The sequence below is a fragment of the Taudactylus pleione genome, unplaced genomic scaffold (assembly GCF_031769625.1).
Source record: "Taudactylus pleione unplaced genomic scaffold, aTauple2 ptg000086l, whole genome shotgun sequence".
NCBI lineage: Eukaryota > Metazoa > Chordata > Amphibia > Anura > Myobatrachidae > Taudactylus > Taudactylus pleione.
Window position 1 is genome coordinate 6,102,243 of NW_028284488.1, and position 23,170 is coordinate 6,125,412.

General features: G+C 42.5%; 1 protein-coding gene across 1 annotated transcript in view; it reads left to right on the plus strand.

The window, feature by feature from the left end:
* The first annotated feature begins 10,125 nt into the window (after positions 1-10,125).
* CEP41 (centrosomal protein 41) overlaps positions 10,126-23,170 on the plus strand; it is a 69,577-nt gene continuing 56,532 nt past the window's right edge. Inside the window, exon 1 of the mRNA XM_088468888.1 lies at positions 10,126-10,262. Within this exon, the coding sequence (XP_088325014.1) occupies positions 10,230-10,262 (33 nt within the window). The 5' untranslated portion in view covers positions 10,126-10,229. The remainder of the gene's footprint in view (positions 10,263-23,170) is intronic.

Below are 23,170 nucleotides of genomic sequence, written 5' to 3' on the forward strand. Positions count from 1 at the left end.
ATCGGGGATAAGTTTTCACCATGTAATACATGGCGAAAAAAAGTGCAGAAGTGGGGTTTATGGGTGCAGAATAAAAAAAATAGCCTGCAGCCTTTAGAATGCCTCCTTAATTTAATCTGTGTCAAAACAATGTAAAAAAATCCCTTAGGACAGCCCAAAAAAAATTGACTTTCATATTGGGGGCGAAAAAAAAATGTTGGGGGACACAATTAAAAACTAGCGAAATAGACTCAGGGGGAGTCCCCAAGTATGCGGCAGGTGTTTTCTTCATAGCGGGTGGTTGCGGCAGGTGCATTATTTTAGAATTTTTTAAAATAACGTTAGGGACTTCAAAATATGCTTGCATCCATTTTATGTACCCCAAATTTGAAGGGACTAGTTATTTTCCACAAAAAAACCTGCTAAATACTATTCTTCACCACCTATTTAAATACGCAAAAAAAAACCTGCCGACGTTTAAAAAGCCCTAATACCTTTAGGTGGCCAGTTTGGGGATCCGACAGTGATCCCCCATGTCAGACCATATTTGGGGGGGTGACAGGCTGATTTCCCGAAAATTGACAGGAGTTTTCTCTACTTACCTTTCTGCCGGGTCCCGATTCCGCAGATTCCTAATTAAATATGGGGATAAGCAGGCACGCGCCCGATACTTTATCCCCAGAAAAAGCAGCGATGATGGTGAAATGTCCATCCTCGGACTTTTCGCTTGTAATTGAATACCCCCCCCCGTGGTCACCATGGAGTCTTAAAACAGCTCTTTACTGCAGGAAAGAAGACTCAAGTCTGATTTATTGAGTGTATACTGCGATGGTGCATGTTTGTGTCATTACAGTTATTTGAAAAATACAATGTTTCACTTTATTAAAAACACTGTCAAGTCGCTATTCTCTCTTGTGTCAGACATTTCCTCTCACAGACATTATATTGTGTACAACTTGAGCAATGCGACTTCTGCATTTATTAACATCAATGCTATTTTTCAGCAGGAACATAGGCCCTGATTCAGAGCTGGACGCTCTGACCAGAGCGCTCGCTCTGAATCAGGGCCCACCTCCATTAATATGGAGCGTCCTCCTGGACGCTCGTATAGCTGTGGGTTACCACCCACAGCATATACGAGCGTGCAGGATGATGGTCGCGATGGTCTTGACCATCGAAACTGCGAGCAGAAGCCTGCGGTTGAGTTTTTCAACCGCAAGGCCAGGAGTGATTTTGGCTCTATCTAGTGATGTCAGTGGGGCCGGCTTCAGACGGTAGGCGTTCCCATGGGAACGCCTCCGTCTGGGCGGCATGCCCCCGGCATGCCCACCAAAGGGGGCGTGCTGTCAGTCAACATCGACAGCACGCCCCCTTTGATGAGACACTCCGAGCGAAGGAAAGTCCTTCGCTCGTAGGGTCTCGCGCATGCGATGACGGAGCTCCCTCCGTCGTGCGCATGCGCAGTGCGGACCATCGACCCACTTGTGAGCGGACAGCCGCTCGCGAGTGGGTCTGAATGAGGGCCATAGTTCCTGAACTTCTCATTAACTATGATGTAATAAGATACGCTTTATTTTAAAGGCCCTTTTGAGTGTCTTCTTTTCTAAATACTATAAGTATATACAGACCCTCCAACATGACCCGTTCCATTAGGTACAAAGTGCTCTGCTCTTGGACTTCACTCTTATGTGGGGTATCCACTTAGCGATATACCAACGACAGCACGATTGCGACATTGCAATCGTGCTGTCGTTTGTATAGCTAGTGGTGTGCTAGGACTGAAGTTCACTCGTTCAGTCCTGGCACATCCCTCATCCCCGCACATGCTGAACCTGACGAGATCGTCAGGTTGACGTGCATGTACGGTCGATGTCAGATGTCGGAAGCGACCTGCGGGCATGCACATCGTGGGTCGCTTCCGCAGACCCTCCAACTATACCGATTTGGCCGGTACAGTACCGTTTTTTAACGGTCTGTACCGGCAAACACTGGCTGTACCGATTGTACCGGATTCTACAGCGCTGCGGGGACACAGACTCCCGCAGCGTTGCTAAGTAACAGCCGGATCCCTCGGCGTCGTCTGGTCTGTGTTTATTCTTCAGTCAGCTGTCTCAGTCTCAGCCAGGAGGGGCGGTACTTAGCGGCACTGCCGCTGCTGCCCGCCGACACTGTCCCCAATTGGCTGGAGCCGGAGCATGACGTCACACGCGCGTGACAGATCACAAGGTTATGCGCGCGTGTAGATGTCCTGGGTGAGCTTCGGAAGAGGAAGAAGAGCAGCATCGGAGAAGGAGTTTGAAAACAACTTACAACTTGTTACAAGGTAAGTCAATAAGTGTTAAAAAAAAAGCTGGCCGGTCAGCGGGAGGGAGTTGCAGCCGTGAATAAGTTAGTAACTCTTACATCTACTTTAATAGCTGTTTCTATGAAAAATGGAAAGAAAATATGATATCCCTTATTCCCCAAAGGTTCATATTAGGGGAGAATTGTAGTACAAAGGAGATGTCTTACTGAAGATACCTTTTATTTCAGAATCCAGCTCAGTTATTAGTATTGCAGGCTTGGAGACTCTTCCCCTCTGTTCTAATGATCAGGTTGTTGTTACACAGTGGACAGGACACTTTAATAATCTTCCTACAAAATTAACACAATGGGCGTAATTCAATTGTTTCCGCGGCCGGGATCTCCCGTCTAAAGTGACGGGAGATCGTGGGCCGCTATTCAATTATTCCAGCTTTACGCGCTGATCGCGCCCAAAGTGGTAGGGTCTAGCCGCGTAAATCAGCTAACCCCGACCAAAGTGCTGGGCGCGATCTCGAAAAGTGCCGTTTGGGCGCCCAAACAGGTCACTTTTCGCTGATTTCAGCTCGCACCCCTCTAGGGCTGCGAGCTGAAATGGAGCGCTGGCAGCTGATCGCGCCCGACAGGAGCAACAATTGAATAGCTCCGTTGGGCGCGATGGGGACTGGAAACAATTGAATTCCGCCCAAAGTATCAAATACCAATTAGAAACTATGTGGCTGCAAGAATGGAAAATATAATGTTTATATTTTCTTCTCTTGGAGCTACATAGTTTCTAATTGGTATTCAATACATTGTGTTAAGGTGCCCACACACATAGCGATATTTTACCCGATCTGGCTGATTCCGACACATTGGAACGACAGATCGTGTAAAATATGGCCAAATCGTGAGTCCCCACTCACGATCACGATGCGCGTCCCCCGCTGGTCGCACATCGCATCTTCATATCTGCCATGCAGTAGGGCAGATCTGACAATCTAGGAGGCGATGTACAGTGAAAGTCTGGATGCAGGAGAGATTGTATGAAGATTGGACACCAAATCGCGTGCAGATCGTGTGCAGAGCTGCCAGGGAGAGTTTCAAGGGAAATCGTACACAAATCGTACACATCGGCTGATCGTGTGCAGATCGCCATGTGTGTGGGCACCTTTAATCTTTTACAATTATGTAGTTGTTAGACTATTGCCATTATCATGCTATGTTGCTGACAAATAATGATGTGTTTTTAACTGTTTAGATTAATTATGTGTGGTGATGGGTTTCACTCCAATGACGTTAGTTAACTTCCTGTCCGGAAACGGTGCCGTCTTGTTCGCGAGGTGAAGTGCATAAAGGTATGTGTTTGTAATTTCTGTATCAGTTGTGGGGTCCATTGATAGGTATATTCTCCCTCTCCCCCTCCCCCCCTCCCTCATACAGACGTGCCGTACTCCCTTTCCTGGCGGTATTTGCATATTTAGTCAGCTGCCGTCCGCGAGTCAATCACCGCGCACAAACCAGCAGCCAATCAGATGTTGGCCCCTAATCAACTGCCACTCTGCATGGCCAGCGCCGGATTAAAAAAATGCTGCCGTGGAAGTGAGCATTCTGCGGGAGTTGACCGTGAGTGCTGCGGGGAGTGGAGGCGTGATAAGTATATTAAAAACACATCCTGTCCATGGGCGCAGTCAGGCTAATTATTATTTTGAAGTGGGGCTATGGAAATATTAGGGGTGCTCAGCATATGAGCTTGCCTAAGTAAAGGCCCCCTGATATTTGCATACCCCGACTTCAAAATTCCCACTTCGACCACTGGTGATATATATATATATATATATATTATATAAAGATGTCGCGGGCGGCACTCAAAGGATTTCAATATTTAAATAGTAAAGCAGGAGACACTACTCCATGTGTAGCTTAACGTTTCAGTTGCTTTATCAACTTTCGTCAGAATCAACAGAGAAATACAAAACGCTTACCTTTATAGTGAACAACCCATCACCAAACCGTTGACTGCTCTCCTCCCGGGTCCGGGCGCAGCGTGATGACGTCACCCGCCGGCGACGCGCGCTCCCTGGCGCCTCTCACTCTCAGTCAACGGCATTTGGTGATGGGTTGTTCACTATAAAGGTAAGCGTTTTGTATTTCTCTGTGGATTCTGACGAAAGTTGATAAAGCAACTGAAACGTTAAGCTACACATGGAGTAGTGTCTCCTGCTTTACTATTTAAATATTGAAGTCCTTTGAGTGCCGCCCACGACATCTTTGTATACACCTGAGTTGTGAACTTGCGTCACTGCCCGGGAGGGATGGCACCAGGGCCAGCTGTTTTTGAAAGGAATTGAGTGCCGGTATTGTGGAACTGTGTGTATATATATATATTCAAGAAAGTGCTTAAATAACTGAAATTTCAAGTTCATATATGTGTATGTATGTGTGTGTGTATATATATATATATATATATATATATATATATATATATTATTATATATTACTGCCAGGATGCACTAGTAAATATATTTGCAATATGCTGTAATGGCGGCCAAGGTGGGGCGCCAAATTACTGGCTTTCCTCATGTGACACAAATGCTAGTTGCGGCCCTGGCATGAAAGACAAAGGGATTTGACCAGTTTTATCTTAGAAAATAAATAAGGATAGAAGTAGAGCAGGAGTTTGGGTATGTAAATAAAAATACAGTATATGTATTTTGTGTCACTAGTTGTATACAGAGTCTTGTTTAGTCTTTGCATGTACGAATTACAATTCTGTCTGCAGAGGTTCACTGTGTGCAGGGCTACAACATGCTGCAAGGAAGGATTGATTGTGTATAAAAATTTTATTTCTGTATTTTACGTTTAGCATCCTGTGTGTCACTGACATTTTTGAATACTGAATACTAAGGGCCTGATTCAGAAATGGACAGAATTGCAGAGCCGCACACAAGTGGCCGTGCAATGATGTCCATCTCAAATGCTAATGCAGGAGGTGGTGTCTATAGGAAACAAACACCTCCTTCCTGCATCTGCATGATCTCAGCGCTGTGACCATCGGTTGCGATTGTTGTCCCCTTGGCCAGGCTGTGGTAGCTGAAGCTAACCGCAGCCTGACCGAGTCCTGGCGGCTTGCGAGGCCAGGAAGTCAGACCCTGTGCTCAGCAGTCCAAGAAAAGGGGGCGGCTTGGGGAAACTCCATGAGGTATCGCAAGACCCATTCTGCACATGTGCAGAATGGGCCCTGCGAGTAGAAAACATTGGAGATGCTCGCTAACCATCGGGTTAGTGTACATCTCTGAATCAGGGCTGGTTCTAGACCAAGCGGAGCTCAGGGCAAAAATGCCTTTGGTGCCCCCTCACCCATTAAAAAAATGGAACTTATCTTACTTTAAGCATATCAATACGTGTGCAGGGTATGGCGCTGGACACTCATATTAGACCTACTGACTTTTTACCTTTATTTTAACCAGATTGCATATCTGTTCCTATATTTTTGGTGTCTTTAGTTAATAGTGTACTAAGTACATGGGATTAATATTTTACTGACCCCTCCATACTTGACACTATATCACAGACCCCACTGTACCCTACAATGCAGAACACAGACCCCTCTATAACCTACATTATATTACTGACCATTCTTGTTAATACATCTCCCCCTATGTCACTGTCACTATTAGAAAAAATTTGAAATGCAGACACTCCAAATCCCCAGTTCCTTCAAGACAACCCCCTCCCCCTTCCCCTTTTCTCTGTAGACACCTATAACTAACTTTAAGCTCCTATGTGCTTATCGGCTCCTCATTCTTCTGCTTGGGGTATCTCCTCCGTGAGGTAATGGGTTTCATTCCCACCATGGCCCTAACCTGTGGCGAGTCTAGAGAAGGCTGCAGCACGGTCCAAAATTCAAATAGAGGAGCTATACCAACTGCCATTCTAAATGCTGCCAAACTTCTCCAGCCGGGACTCACTGGCAGCTGGTGTGACTCCCATATTTGAATTTTGAATAGTGCTACAGTCCCACTCCGGAGCCCCCACTCATCCCTAACTGTGTGGAGTTTGTATATTTTCCACGTGCTTGCGCGGGTTCCCTCCGGGTACTCAGTTTTCCTTTTTTTATTCAATCTTGTTTTGGGGCTCTCCAAGTTATGTCACAGAATAGGTTTAAAGAGTTTACATTGATTAAATTAATTTTATATATGTTGACTGCTAATTTCATGCTAATTTTAATTAGGTATTTCACAGTATAGTGAAAAAATACTAATGTAGTTTTTGCAACTGTATAATATAAATATTATACATGATAATAACTTATTATTATTGTGAAACAGGCACGAGTGAAAAGGCAATCGATTCAAGAAGTAGATGCAGGCAGGCCAGGAAAGGCACAAGTCGCAGAGATAACGCAGGCAGAGGTGGGAAGGCAGGCGATTCAGGAAGTAGATGCAGGCAGGCCAGGAAAGGCACAAGTCGCTGAGATAATAACGCAGGCAAGAGGGTAAAGGTGACGGATAGAGGAATTACTGTGTTTGCACAGTAGTTAGCATCAGAATAAAGAAAGAAAGAGCAAATATAAAACAATGTCTGAAACCAAGGCCAAGGTGGCACGACGTGATAATACCTTTAAGGCCTCTTATTCTGCTAGTGGTAGGGATTTCATAAAAGCTTCCCGGAAAGGAGTAAAGTATGCATTTTGTGAGCACTGTGCTTGTGATTTCTCTATTTCTCATGGAGGTATGAATGATGGGAAAGTTCACATAAGCACTGTCAAGCACAAGTCATACGCAGAACTGAATAAGGGTTTAGCCTCATCAAAAGCTCTGATGAATGTCTGGGCCAAACCACAGAACCCTACAAATGACGCTACAATAAAAGCAGAGGTTCTTTTTCAAGGTTTTGTCTTGCAGCATAACTTACCCTTTGCAGTGAATGACAGCTTCAATAAGATGGTTTCCAAGATGTTCCCTGACAGTGAGATAGCAAAACGATATTCATGTGGACACACAAAGGCTAGTCACTTAATTCAGTGCATTGGACAAGAAAGTATTAGTGAAGTAAAAAAACAGCTGATAACAGAATCCAGAGAAAATGTGAAATGGTATGCGCTTAGCACTGATGGAGGGTCTGATATCGATGACAAATACTTCCCAATACTGATAACATACGAACATGCAGATGGGTTCATTAGGACTCGGTTTCTTGACATGCCCACAATAAACTATGCAGATGCAAAAAACATTGCAGACACTGTGGAGAGATGTCTTTCCAATGCCAGACTTAGTCTCACCAATTGTGCAGCATTTGTATCAGACAATGCGTCTGTCATGATAGGCAAGCACAAGGGAGTCCTTAAATTGCTCCAGAACAAGCGTACAGGTGGAGAGATCTATGGAGTAGGTTGTGCTTGCCACCTTGCACATCTTGCTGCAAAACAGGGAGCAAAGGCTTTGTCATTTGATCCACAAGATTTTCTAGTGGATATTTTCTATCATTTTGATAAAAGTGTCAAAAGAAAGGAGTTGCTAAGAGAAGATATTGCATTTTGCAATGAAACAATAAGAAAAATGCTAAAACATGTGTCTACTCGTTGGCTAAGTATGTCTCGCACACTTGAACGTGTCCTTGCCATCTGGGATGGACTTCGCTGCTATTTTTTGACCCACTTCGATGAAGACATTGATGAACCCCCTTCTTCCAAACGACAGAAGATGGACAAAACACAAAAAAGTTTCCCTATGGCCAGGGAGAGAAGACTGGTGAAGATTTTCAAGAACCCTGTCTACAAGTTATATATTTTGTTTTTGCATGCAGTTATGCCCAGGTTTGAAAACTTTAACACACTGCTTCAACGTGAAGATCCAATGATACATCGGCTACACCCGGCTATGATGAAACTTTACCGAGATTTGCTTGGATGCTTGATGCAACCTTCTGTTATTGTGGAAAACGGCAGAAACTTACTCAATATTGCCATCACTGAACAATTACAAAAGCCTGATGAAGATTTGTTTATTGGTTTCTCTGCAACTCAGCTGACAAGGAAGGAAAATCTTGCTGGATCCTCAGAAGTAATCAAGTTTTATTCTGAGGTGAGAGGATTTTTTGAGAAGTCACTGAACTACCTGAAACAAAAGTTCCCTCTCAATGATCCTGTTTTGAAGGCTGCTGCTGTTTTTGATCCCAAAGTTAGGTTGACATCCACTTCTTCAATGATTGAAATATTAATAGAAAATTTCCCGGATATTATTCCCTCAAACAAAGATGACCAACTTCTCATGGAGTTTACATCTTATCAAACTTCCCTGGATCTACCCATATTCTCTGAAGAGGAGAGAATAGATAAATTTTGGCATGATGTAGCAGAGCTTACAGAACCAGCAACTGGGAAGCCCCAATTTAAATTGCTTTCACAGTTAGCTAAATATATTCTGCTCATTCCACATAGCAATGCTTTCTGTGAAGGTATATTTAGTATGGTCAGGAAGAACACAACTGAGGTACGAAGTTCTCTTGGGAAATCGGTGGAAGGTCACTCTTCAGATGGAGCCTATGCAGACTCTACAGGCATCAGGAACAACCTCTGTGCTGTGTTGGCCTCCAAAATTAATGTATTTAAGAGTTCACCGTGCACAAAGTGGTCACCATCAGGGGATCTGCTGCAAATGGCAAAGTCTGCAACTTACAAGAGTTTAACATCAAGAAAAGAAGCACGTACTTAAGATTCAAGACAGTGTCTTCTATGTATCTGCATTAGATGTTTTTGTGACTGTACATAAATTAAGAGTTGTCAGTTTTTGTTAGTGTAATAAGCCCATTGTTATCTAGCTTCTGTATAATAATTGACATTGATGCAGTAGCAGAAAATGCTTTTATGATTAGGTTTATATATTTTGTACATTTACAGAGTTCTATTTTAAGTACAATAAAATAAGTGTTCATTTATTTAAGCTTATTGAACTTCTTAGCAGTTATTAAAGGTAAACACACAACCAATAGGGCAAGACACGCCTCCTCTAGGTAACACGCCCCTAGGTGGCAAAGTCGCACCTCTGGTGTTTCAAGTGTACCTTTTTCTAGTTGTGAAATGTTGGAGGGTATGCTTCCGTCCAAAACATCCCCTATGCATGCACGATTTGCAAGCGATTGCACGATAACGACATCGTTATCGTGCAATCGCTTGTTTAAATCGCTTAGTGGATACCCCCCTTTAAGTTATGATTGCAGCCACCTATGGTTAAAACAATTACCTAGTTGTTCAACACAGGTTATAGCAATCATACAGGTGGGAAGTCCAGGAGCAGAACATTTTGTATCTGATGGAAGGTGTCATGTTGGAGGGTATGTATATATAAATGTTTCTCTCTAACTCCACCCCCAATAGCTCCACCCACAGTTCCTGAGCCTATTTTTCCAGAAAATTAGCCCTTATTAACACTGTCAAAGCAAATATCTAAGATTATTGCAACATAGCAGTTGATAATTCGGATTTATCGCATGAAATGAATGAGGGGCAGATACTGCAGCAGCAGCACTCACAGTCAGTTGTGCGATAACGTTGTGCCCGCATTGCACGTGTACGTGGCGGCAGTGCCAGGGAAAGAGTGACTACTGTACACTATAATGATGATAACATGATGCAGTACTAGAGACCAGCGCCCCATGCTCTCATCCTCTCTCCCCCGGGCAGCCGGGCGGGAACAAAGGATCTATTCCTTTTCAACAACAGATGGTAACTCATCCAAATCAGGTGGCCACAGCGTCTCCGTCACCTAGCAACCACACGAACTGTCACTGGCCTCACAAGCCACGCCCCCTAAGAGGATAACGTTGTTTTTCATTGGCTATCTTTGCACGTTCCACCAACCAGGGGAAAGATTGTTGAAAGGTGCGTAAGTGGAAGCGGCACGCAGAGAGAAGAGGAGGCGGGCTGTGCTGGTCCTGCTGTGTGTTCTGTATGAATAGAGAGAGTCATGTCGGCGAGAAGGAACATCGGAGACCCTGAGGTGAGCGTTGGGACAAGGCGATACGAAATCATTAGGCTTCATGCTTATGTAGATAGCGCGATGTGACAGGCTAGACAGTGAGAACCGGGCTGGTACATTATACGCATTGCTGTGTGTCTCCATTGCAGTCACTCAGAGCTGTATGCAGGTACACAGCGGCACTAGTTCCAGCTGCAGGTTGTAGATATTGATTGTATCCCGTAGAGGCATTTGTTTTTAAATGGCAGAGTTGGCAGCCCTGTAATAGTATATCAGTCATCTTAGCCATATTGAGGTAGTGAGATGACAGCATGTTTATGCATATTTCATAACAAGGGCTATGATGATGTCTTGCAGAACAAGTGAATGATCAATCATTTATAACCTATTCCTTAAGGTGTCCATACATCTGCGACGGATAGCCGCGATGCAGGGCTGCGATCAGAAATTTCCGATCGCCCACCATTGATGTTCTGCGTTCCGTCGCCGGATCGCAGACATTTGACATGTTAAATATCGCGATCGTCAAATCGCCAAAATCCAACTTGTTGGATTTCTGTGATCCTGCAATGCCAGGTTGTGGGATCGCGGCAATCCATTTCTGTATGGGGCCCATTAGGAGAGAAGGTGCAGGATTTAATAGTGAGTGCCAATTAAATGTCACTATTTTTTTATTGGTCCCCCATGAGGATTCCAGCCAAGGTTGTAAGAAGAAGACTGGAGGAGCCCTGGGGAAAGTAGGCTCTGGCTAGATGATCAGGGGCTGCCAGGACCGGATTAAGGTTTGTGGGAACCCCAGGACATTAAATTGTGGGGGCCCCTATCAGTAAAATTGTTAAATGATATATTGGCGATGCTATTAAAAAGTGTAATATGACTCCCAGCACTGCAAATATGTTGAACACCCAGTTCACATCATGCCACACAGAACCCCCAGGTTCACATAATACCACTGTGCCCCCACACATGATGCAGATCTTCCACCAGTTACAAAATGCTCTGCTCCTGGACTTCCCTCTTAATATATGATTGCAGTCACCCGTGTTGAACTGATTAATTGATGAGCCAGGTGTTGCAGCTTCGGTGATGGCAATAATCAATTAAGAGAAGTCCAGGTGCAGAGAATGTTGTACCTGGTGGAAGGGGTCACATTGGAGGTCATGAGCATCAGCAATCGATTGTGGCAATTCTGCAATTTGCAATCGATTTGTGTATAAAAATCTTCAATGTATGGGCTTCACAGATCGCAGATTGCAACCAAAAAGTGATTGTTCAACATGTTTTATTTCACAAATCGATTGGGGCTGTAAATTGCTAGTGTATGGACATGATCAGCAGATTTGCAGACCGTTAAAAGTAGAATGATGGGCCTTTCAAGATTTGTAGATCTGTGTTTGCTACAATCGATCTGCAGAAGATCTGTAATGTATGGGCGCAGTTAGATGTGAGCCAGCCTGTTGTCAATCCAGCACTGAGTACTGCACTACCACCTTTTACATCCATATGTGGCATTATCCTGAACTTTGTAATGCAAGATAATACTCTATGGCAAGCACTGTAACTGCATTAATGTTTTTTTTTTCATCCCAAATGAATTAAACAAGGAAATTCAATTAAATGCTATGTTGATTAGCGCCGTATATGAGTGATTGAACCTATTCAAATGTCTGCATCGTGCCCGGCACTTAAGTCGGGGGATGCAGTTTACTGTGCCTAATGCCAGGGGTTTAGTAGTTGCGGTAAACGGCATTCTCCGATCTAAGTTCTGTTAGCGCACGCAGTAAGCCCGCAACTAGCATCACTGCACTAGTTTAGTCGGATTTCTGCTCGCACGACAGGAGGGTGCAAGCTGAAATACTTTTTACATTTAATTGAATTCCCCTACAGACACTTTGTTACATTTATGGCCTATCTGGCATTATTAAAACATACCATAAAAGTAGGTAAAGTGGTTGTTATAGTGATTAGTATATCAGCATTTTTAAGCTGAAACACAAATATACATACAAGCATTAACCAAAATTATTCTCTAGTCAAGTGATTCCCAAACTGTCTTGAATCGCGGCACTCGATAATTTAAGCATTTTTTTCACGGCAACCTTAGGCCAAAATTTTCTTATTGGGAATTCAGAAACAATGTATTACATTGCTTAAACTGCCCTTATCTGTCTTCAGGTTCAGTTATTTGATGGACAGGGCTGCAATTCTGTTTGTCCACATATTTTGATTGGACACCACCAGCACTGTTTTGCCTAGCAGGTTGACCATCACTAATTTGATTTGGTCCTAGACCACCAGTCTGTGGCACCACTGCAAGTGCTCCCATGGCACCCAGTTTTGAAATCACTGCTCTAGTCTCATCACTTAAGCTGGCCACACACTAGACAAACTTACATCCACCATCCAACTAGTTGATTGGTTGGAATGAAAATCTGGTAATGTATGAAAGCAAATGACAATCAGCAATTTGCTCCCAAACACCGGAAAATGGACAAAAACTGTTGTTTGAACAAACTGTTTAGATCAAATATTTAACAAACTTGTCTGACGACCATTTTCATCTGTTTTCTGGCATTTAGTAGCAAATTGCTGATCATCATTTACTCCCATTCCTTACCAGATTTTCATTCCAACCAATCAACTAGTTGGCTGGTCGGACAGATAATCTTTAGATGTGTGGCCAGCTTTAGGCTACTGAAAACTCCTCCTATCTGGCATTCCCCTTTCCATTTTGCCCTTGCTTCAATCTGTTCTAAATGCCACAGAAAGGCTGATCTGACTCCTTCCTTTTTTTTTTTATAACTTCACATCCACAGTATCCTATTGCAAAATCCTCCATTGGCTTCCCATATGCTTCACAATCCAATTATATTTGCTCACTTTCACCTAGAAAGCCCTTAGCAAGCTGCTATTTCTTAATTCTCAAACCTCCTTTAAATAATTTTGACTGCCATTCAGGCCTGAACTGCATTTTGCCTGCTCTTTAATAGCAACCTCACACTTAGGCATGGACATCAGAAGCCCTGCATCGAATGGTTACCGGGCTTCCCACCACTTCCGGGTGTCTGCAGCTGCATATAAGCTATCAGCCATCGAAAAATGCATCCGATGGCTGGAAAACATTGAATACCCTCAATTTGTTGGGAAAAGTATTTCCATCTGATCGGTAACATCAATGGTTGATAACTATTGGTTTCCGCTGTCCATCCCTACTGGCACTACCATTACAAAACCTCCCGTGCATCTTCCAGGCTATGGAATTGTCTACCACTCCTCATCAGACTCCTGTCCACCTAATAAACCATAAATGCTCATTGAAAAGCCATGTATTGAGAGAGTCTGCCCTACGCTCGCATATATTACTGCTACCACTAAACTGATACACCATCACTGCCATGCCTAACGCCATGCCAAGTCAGCGTCTTTTGTCTCAGCATTATTATTATTATTATTATTATTATCCTTTATTTATATGGCGCCACAAGGGTTCCGCAGCACCTTACAAAGTACAGAAACAAGTGAGCACACAAGACAACAGCTATTAACAGTACAGACAATGCAGTGCAAGTACATGATTTATAAACAATGCTGCATAACACCTAAATAAGCAGCAGGGTATCAGTAAGCAGTTTTAGGTGCCATTGTGAATGAAAGTAAAAGTATGGCAAGAAGAAGCACGTGAGGAAAGAGGGCCCTGCTCGCGAGAGCTTACATTCTGAGGGGAGGGTCAGACAAACAGGGGTGACACAGATGGGCTAGATAGTGAGGAAGGAGCATAGAGTAGTGGGTTAGGATGAGCGCTGGAAAGCATTGAGGAAGAAATAGGTCTTGATGGCCCATTTGAAGATTAAGAGCCAGGAAGCCAAGTGATGGAGGAATTTTGCAGGAGCAGTGGTGTCAGAGGGGTAAATCCAGGGTTTGGTGATGGCTAGGAGAATCAAGGCATTGCAGATGAAGTGCTCATGAATGGAGACCAGTTTACTATAGACAAAACTGGCTTTCCAGAGGGAACAGGAGAGAGGGACAGAGTTAAGAGGTGAGAGGAGAATGAGATTATTAGGGTTGATGCAGTGTGGAGGTGATACTGATCTAGAGAAGGGGAATAAGGAGTGTGGGGTTATGTGGCTGGCTTCTGAATGGGGAAGGGTGACAGCAGGTGGTGGGTCAGGTGGAGGTTTAGTGTGGTGTGGGGGGGGAGAGGATAGGTAACTTGGAGAAAAGAGAGGGTGCAGGGTTTAGTGGTGGTGCAGCAGGACCATGGTGGAAGAGAAGTGAATAATACTGGAGTTGTGGGAGATGCAGTTGAGAGACTTATATGTGATGAAGAGAGACAGAGGGGGAGAATGTAGAGGGGGACTATGGATGGAGAAAAGAGGTGAAAACTGGTGGTAGAGGAGAAAATAATGTAGCGGCTGAGTGAGGGTGGAGTAGAATAAAAGAGACATCGTGTAGATGAGGCGGTTGGGGGTGAAAAAGTCAGTAGTAGTAATGAGTTTGAGATGAGGGAGCAGTACAGGTCAAAGGTCAAAATCAGATAAAAGAAAGAACAGTGCTGGAAGATGTAAAGGCACAACTACAATAGTAAATTATAACCAAAAAAGGAGTGTAGAGCTGTTAAAGTAGCAAGACTTGAGAATTAGTCTAAAGTATGAATATATATATATATATATATATATATATCAAAAAAAAAAAAAAAGGTATAGGTGTGAAACAATGGTAGATACTACAGTGGTGTAAAGATAAATTGACAGTGGTATTGGAATGATTTAAACAATGTAGAGAAGAAACGCAAACATACAAGTATTAAATGTTCAGTAAGCAGGTAGTTGCTTGCAATGCTGAAGCAGGGTGTTGTCAAAAGGTGGGTCCAGGTTATAATGGAAGCTGGTTGCTGAGTTGCAGGGTTTCCAGAAGCTCAGAAGATCCTTTGCTTTTTTCCAAGTTATAGAGAGTTCTTTTAAAATGTTGTCCTCCTGTCTTCCTCCTGCTGAACTCCTGACTAACTCTTTAAGTTATGCTGTACATGTAGTCCCACTTAGAAAAAACCCACTTTGAAATAAAACCTAGCAGCCTTGTACAAGCCTAAAGCCTTGTGACCTACTGATTATATAGTTAAGCATAACATGTGTAGTCACTGATTACACCCACCCTCATTACCCTCACCCACACCAGATACAAGTCATAAAATTCTAATACAAACAAGCAAGGCCAAAACAGCATCCCATGAAGCTAAGAGATAAGATCTGACTAAATAATTAAATTTAAAGTTACTCTGGTGTTTACAGATATTAAATAAAGACAGTATACCCAGCAAATCAGAGAATTCCAAACAGCATTGGTTTTTCTATAATAGGTGCCTGGTGCAAATATATGATTACCTGCAATGAAAGAATGGAAAAATCCGTCAAATCATCATCCCTCACTGATCGCAGAGGATATAGCTAGTAAGAACTCCTGACTAACTCTTTAAGTTATGCTGTACATGTAGTCCCACTTAGAAAAAACCCACTTTGAAATAAAACCTAGCAGCCTTGTACAAGCCTAAAGCCTTGCTCTTTTCACACTATATTATAAACTCTGAGCAGTCCTTCCAACCCTTTGTTTTCACATTTGCGTTTATTTACTCTACCTTGTATGTCTTGTTTTATTGTGTACTGTTTTCTCTTACTTTCTGGTGCAGTGGGGCACTGAAGCACTGCATAAAGCATGACTAATAATAATAAGGTAAATATAGCTCATGTAATACACAGGTAACTGCCCATGAGTGCTTATACTTAAGACCAATCAAATGAAAAGGAGCTAGATAGATAATGGCACCTGTAGAATAACTGTTGGTATTTAACTTTCCTTGTGTCTTATGTATTGGGGTATGGACTTTGTCAATCTGTTTCTCCAACCCCACTCCTTAGAAAGATGGGGGAACCCTCTTTTGAAAGCAAGGAGCCACATCTTTCAAACTATTTGCCCCCCATATACATTTTTGCATGATGATCAGTGTAATCACTAGGCAAGGTAAAACCCCCTGCACTACAGAATTATTGAGTCCAGGGATGGAGGAAGGTCCCTTCCCCCAACCTAGCATCCACAAAATCAGGGGCACCCAGATTGTGTCCCCTTAGTACTTATTATCTGGTGATCAACTATGATTACCAGACAATGGTAACCTGTGCTTCTGAAAACTTATGTTTTACATATATGCCCTCACTATGTGCCCTCTCACCCCAAAATGACACCAGAAACTTTGAGGGCACCCATATTTGGAAAATTAACCTGTTCTTTCAAATAATGTGGCCAACTAGTAGCTATTGTCTGGTGATCACTAGACAATATTACCCTGTGCTACCGAAAATGTAGATGTGGTAGGGCGCTAAGTGCACTATCGTGCCCATAATTACACCTGTAAATGTGGGGTTGCTCACATATAAAAGAGTGGAGTCCCCTCTTTCAAGTTATGTGGCCCCTGAGCACCTATTGTTTGGTGATCACCTGTCTTCTGAACAAAACTGGGCATAATTTCTATGAGTACTGCATAATAAAATCGTTGATGTTGGAATGTGACAAACACTAATATTGGAAAATGGCCTCAATGCAAGGGTGTGAAAATTCAGCAGATGTTAAACAGGGTTTCAAAACAACATGATTTAGTAGTAAAGTACAGCGATGTGCATCTAACAAACTTGTTTGTAAATTTAATGCTTGCAAGTGTCATTTGCTAAGTTTGCCACATAATTTAGTATCTGATACGGGTTGGGTAGGAATGCTGGCTCTTGGGATCTCAGCTGTCAGAATCCTGACCTGCTGGTCGGTATCCTAACTCTCTCCCTACCCTTACCCTCCCTCCCTGTTACCTGAACCTAGCCCCCCCTCCCCCTCTCCAGTGCCTAAACTTGACCTCCCCGCACCCTAAACATAACCCTAACCCTCCCTCCCCGGTACCTGAACATACCTTCTCCTCCCCGCACCCTAAACCTAACCCTCCCCCTGTGGTGCCTACCCCGAATGCTAACCCTCCCCCTAACCCCACTACTTGCCTTCGGGATGCTGGTGCCGGAATTTTGACAGGTGTCAGGATTCCAGCGCCGGAATCCCCGCAGTCGGGATTATGACTGCATCCCACTGATAGGCTAAATATCATACTTGGGGCTCTATTTACTACAATCCGCATTTGTAATGCAGATTGTAGTGTGATATTACCGACTCAATTCGCAGTGCGAATTCAGGCAATATTACAGGGATTTACTACAAATCCCTTGCAGGGACAGAGCTTGCGATAAAGCACTGATTTTCGCAAAAAATACCGTGACAAGTGCCCCGCGCATGCGCCGACCAGCCGCCGCCGCTACCCGCCCCCCATTGCTAAGCCCCGCCGCCATCGCTAAGCCCCCCTTCCTTAATTACACTTACCTGCAGTTATCGGGCCTTCGGTGATTGTCCTCTGTCGCTCCGGTCAGGTGACATCCCATACTGCACTGGGACCCTGTCAGGTGACGACCGGGCCCCAGTGCACCATGGGAGACCAGCTGACCGGAGGGAGGACATCACCTGAGCCCCGAACTCCAGTCCCTGGACTCAGGTAAGGTTTTTTTTTTTTTACTTGCAGTGAATCAGCGTGTGGTCTGTTTAGACCACACAGCTGATCACTGGGGCCGGCTCCGGGCTCTGCTCTGCCCGTTATAGTGGAGCAGGAGTCCGGTAACCGGGGGGGGGGACCCTGGATAATGCCACCTCCAGGTGGTGTTATTATCACAGGGCTTTCCCCGGTATTTTTTCACATTTTATTTTTAGCAACTTTGGTCAGATCACATTTCCCATTACTATTATGGGAAATGCGATCTGATTACTAAAAATAAGTGATAATTACGGGTTGGAGTAGAATTTTACGAATTCTACTCCAATTGCCCTTTAGTAACTGTAGGTGATACTAAAATAATGTGAAAAGGATGTGAAAACACCCTTTTTCACATTATTTTAGTAAAAATAATGTTAATAAATGAGCCCTATGTGTCAGTTTGCTTTAAACATCTAATTCTTTGCTTGTGCTGTTAGATATTTGCATGTATTGACATCTAGGGGGGCTATTCAGTTCTTTGTGTCAAATTAGCACTCGGGGGCTATTCAATTACTCCCCGCTACTAGCCCCGAGCCTGCACTTACCACAGCATTCCCACAATAATGCCCAGGGTTATCCGCCATAAGCTGCAGCAAGCGGGCTAAGTTCGCGACTAAAGGCCCCCATACATCAGCAATTGATTGCAGCAATCGTGCAATTTGCAATCGATTGTGTATAAAAATCTTTCCCTTTTTCATTCAATTGCACGATTGCTGCAAGCAATTGCAGATGTATGGAGGCCTTTAGCTGTCAGATTGACTAGCCTCGAAGCCCTACTCAGTATGGATTTCTGCTTGCACCTCACTGTTCAATCTTCACATTGCTTTAAATTAGGTACACTAGATATGTATTGTGTGTAATACTGTTTTTGAACAATACATGGTACAGGTTGGAAAATTTGGTCAGGTCACTGTCCAATAATTTTGTAAATAGTTTTGTGGATTTTAGTAGGGTTATAGATTGTTTTTATGGATTTTAGTAGCTTCTTTAACTAGTAGTCATTGCAAGGTAAGTGGGAGTCCCTTATATGTGTCGGGTGTCGGTGGGAGCACGCCCCTCCCCAACATATATCATCATAATATAATGGATAATTCAGCTGACAAAAAAGGTTTTTGATCTGTGTAAATTAGTATTTACTGATCTCTTTGATATTCAGGCTGTTGTTGCAAGTCATTTTGTTTGTGTGTGTATGTATATATATATATATATATATATATATATATATATATATATTTTTTAATTGTCAGTAGAAGGAATATGTTGCATGTCTAGATTGCTTGCCACTTTGTGTTCTCCTTACACCTGTTTAATTGATAGAGAGAGATATTTATCAATCGCTTCCCTCTCCAGCGGCACTGGTATCCTGATGATGGGTTGAAATAAACCCGAAATGTTGAAGCAATGGGACTGTGATGTCATGATTTATAAAGGGTCAGACGAGTACCGCTGGAGAGGGAAGTGTTGTACGCCATTTTAAAGCTGGCAGCTGGCTTAGTGGCAGTTCTGCTATGAATCTTAAGATGCTATAAGTTAATGCATATTTATATGTGCATGTATATTTCACAAACTTTAGCACCTCTTTTATATATCACAACCATTATATTATTAAATATATAATTTATGGATGATAACCTTCACTATTTTTGACTATATATTAATCATTTTATTTATTTTGCTCTTATAATTTTTATTCTCATTTTTTATTCATAATTTAATCATTTATTATTATTATACATACAGTTAGGTGCATAAATATTGGGACATTGACAGAATTTTCATATTTTGGCCTCTATTCACCACCACAATGGCTTTGAAATGAAACAAACAAGATGTGCTTTAACTGCAGACTTTCAGATTTAATTTGAGGGTAATTGCATCCAAATCAGGTGAACGGTGTAGGAATTACAACGGTTTCTATATGTGCCTCCCACTTTTTAAGGGGCCAAAAGTAATGGGACTATCAACTCAAAAGCTATTTCATGGACAGGTGTGGGCTATTCCCTCGTTATTTCATTATCAATTAAGCAGGTAAAGGGTCTGGAGTTGATTCTAGGTGTGACATTTGCATTTGGAATCAGTTTCTGTCGACTCTCAATATGAGATCCAAAGAGCTGTCACTATCAGCGAAGCAAGCCATCATTAGGCTGAAAAATCAAAACAAACCCATGAGCGACATAGCAAAAACATTTAGGTGTCGCCAAATCAACTGTTTGGAACATTCTTAAAAAGAAAGAACGCACCGGAGAGCTCAGCAACACCAAAAGACCCGTAAGACCACGGAAAACAACTGTGGTAGATGACAGAAGAATTATTTCCCTGGTGAAGAAAAGCCCCTTCACAACAGTTGGCCAAATCAAGAACACTCTCCAGGAGGTAGATGTGTATATGTGTCAAAGTCAACAATCAAGAGAAGACTTCACAAGAGTGAATATAGAGGGTTCACCACAAGATGTAAACCATTGGTGAGCCACAAAAACAGGAAGACCAGATTAGAGTTTGCCAAACAACATCTAAAAAAGCCATTACAGTTCTGGAACAACATCCTGTGGACAGATGAGACAAAGATCAACTTGTACCACAGTGATGGGAAGAGAAGAGTATGGAGAAGGAAAGGAACTGCTCATGATCCAAAACATACCACCTCATCAGTGAAGCATGGTGGTGGTAGTGTCATGGCATGGGCATGTATTGCTGCCAATGGAACTGGTTCCCTTGTATTTATTGATAATGTGACTGCTGACAAAAGCAGCAGAATGAATTCTGAAGTGTTTCGGGCAATATTATATGCTCATATTCAGTCAAATGCTTCAGAACTCATTGGACGGTGCTTCACAGTGCAGATGGACAATGACCCGAAGCATACTGCAAAAGCAACCAAAGAGTTTTTTTAAGGCTAAAAAGTGGAATGTTATGCAATGGCCAAGTCAATCCCCTGACCTGAATCCGATTGAGCGTGCATTTCACTTGATGAAGACAAAACTGAAGGGAAAATGCCCCAAGAACAAGCAGGAACTGAAAACACTTGCAGTAGAGGCCTGGTAGAGCATCACCAGGGATGGAACCCAGCGTCTGATGATGTCTATGCGTTCCAGACTTCAGGCTGTAATTGCCTGCAAAGGATTTGCAACAAAGAGGGGAATTCAATCAGAGGCGAAAAGCCATATTCGCCTGTTTTTTTGTGAAAAATTCGCCAAATTCAATTCCAGGACAATTTCGCCTAAGTGGAAACAATTCTCCAAAAATGATTCTCCAATCAATAGCTTGTGAAAAGAAATGCAAAATCTTTATTTTGGGGTGCAAACGTGGGGAAACAACTGAGACTCCTTGGGACAGCCCCCCAAAGGACAAATACGCAAAAAAACCAGAAACTAAAACCTAAGAACACCCCAAAAAAGACATGTCATTTTTGGGGTGAAAATTTTAAAAGTGGGTGGATAAACATTAAAAGTAGTGAGAAAGACTTCTTGGGGGTCCCCAAGTATGGGCTGGGTGTTTTTGGGATTGCAGGTGCATGCAGCAGGTGGATTTTTCCACGTTTTTTTAAAAGTTCACTTTAGAGACATAAAAACATGCTTGCACCCATTTTCAAGCACCCCAAATTTGACAGGACTACTTGTTTTCACCAAAAAATACAACTTTATGCCATTCTTCACCACTTTTACAAAGACGCTAATAGCAAGTAATTTACACAACTTAAGTATGCTAAATAGTTTTATTAGGGCTATTAGTACACATCTATATTGATTCGCTATGTTAGAGCATCTTTTTCTGGGGTACAGACTGATTTCCCCAATTCTTTCAGTACTTTTCACCTGTTCCGCATTCGCCTATTTCCGTTTTCGCCTGTTTTGCAATTGAATTAGGCGAAAAGCGGGGACGAGCACGGAATAAATTCCCCTCTGAAACAGGCAAATAAAGTGAACAGTCGGACAGGCGAAAACTTCGCCTCTAATTGAATATGGCTCAAAGTATTAAAAAGTGAAAGTTAGATTTAGGATTGTTTAGTTTGTCCCATTACTTTTGACCCCTTTAAAAAGTGGGAGGCACATATAGAAACCATTGTAATTCCTACACCGTTCACCTGATTTGGTTGTAATTACCCTCAAATTAAATCTGAAAGTCTGTAGTTTAAGCACATCTTGTTTGTTTCATTTCAAAGCCATTGTGGTGGTGAATAGAGGCCAAAATATAAAAATTCTGTCAATGTCCCAATATTTATGCACCTGACTATCTTTTTATTACTCATTATTACCTAAATATTTCAGATTATTATATTCTGTTATTATATATTTATATAATTCTTTTCATATCTTAATAACATTAATATTGTAATTTTAAGAAATATGTTTTCTACTTAACAGTGGCCATGTTGAAGGATCTCCCCTAATTCATGATTTACTCCCCATTCATTATGGGATTTGTTCAGCATATATAATTTTTTTTTTTATTTTTTTTTCCTCTCTAATTTCCCATTTTTTTGAATGTCTTTTCACATCTCTTATGAGCTCGGTTATATAATATCTACTTTCATATCTAAAATTACTTAAGATCTATGGCTGGAATTTGTGACTATCCAGACCAGTAGAGGTTAATATACTGAATCCCTGCTTTTTGTCGATTTACTAACCTAGATGAAATCCCTTTGACATGCCTGTAGGTGGGATTTAGAAGCATAACACCAAAATCTGCCCAATGGCAGCTACAGACAGGACTTATAGAACTGCCTGTCACAGTCTGCCCGATGACGTCAGGGGAAACGCCCTCTGGTGACATGATGAGGAAGGGATTAAGTTTATAAGCACAGCATGTATGTAACACGTCATTGGAGAGGTGAGCAAGCCACCTGTTAGGCGAAAAACGCGTCCCCTGAGGTCCGGTCAGTGCCTAGACCGGACTCCCTTCAAGATACCCTGCAACTGTATGTATAGTTAGCCACCGAGCTCCACATCTGAGTGGAAGGCACTTTGACTTAACCCTGAAATTGGCACAATATCTGTTGCCCGGTCACCGCTATTTTAGCTGTGGAATTCTATCCATGAGTGACAGTGAATATTTGCTGGTATATTAATTTTGACTGTTGCAGCATTGCTACTTTTGCCCTTTGCTACAAGAACGAACTTTACAGAGCTAAAAAAGTTTAACTGCTCTATGTACTCAGTTGAATATATGCTATGTGGGTGTAATGCTGTATACTGAATACCCACTATTTATTCATTGTTCTGCCAGGAACACTTTTTGATGATTATTATTATTATTGTGTCAGGAGCATCGTTAACACAGCACAGGAATATCATCTTGCACAATCTCAGGTGATTTTGCT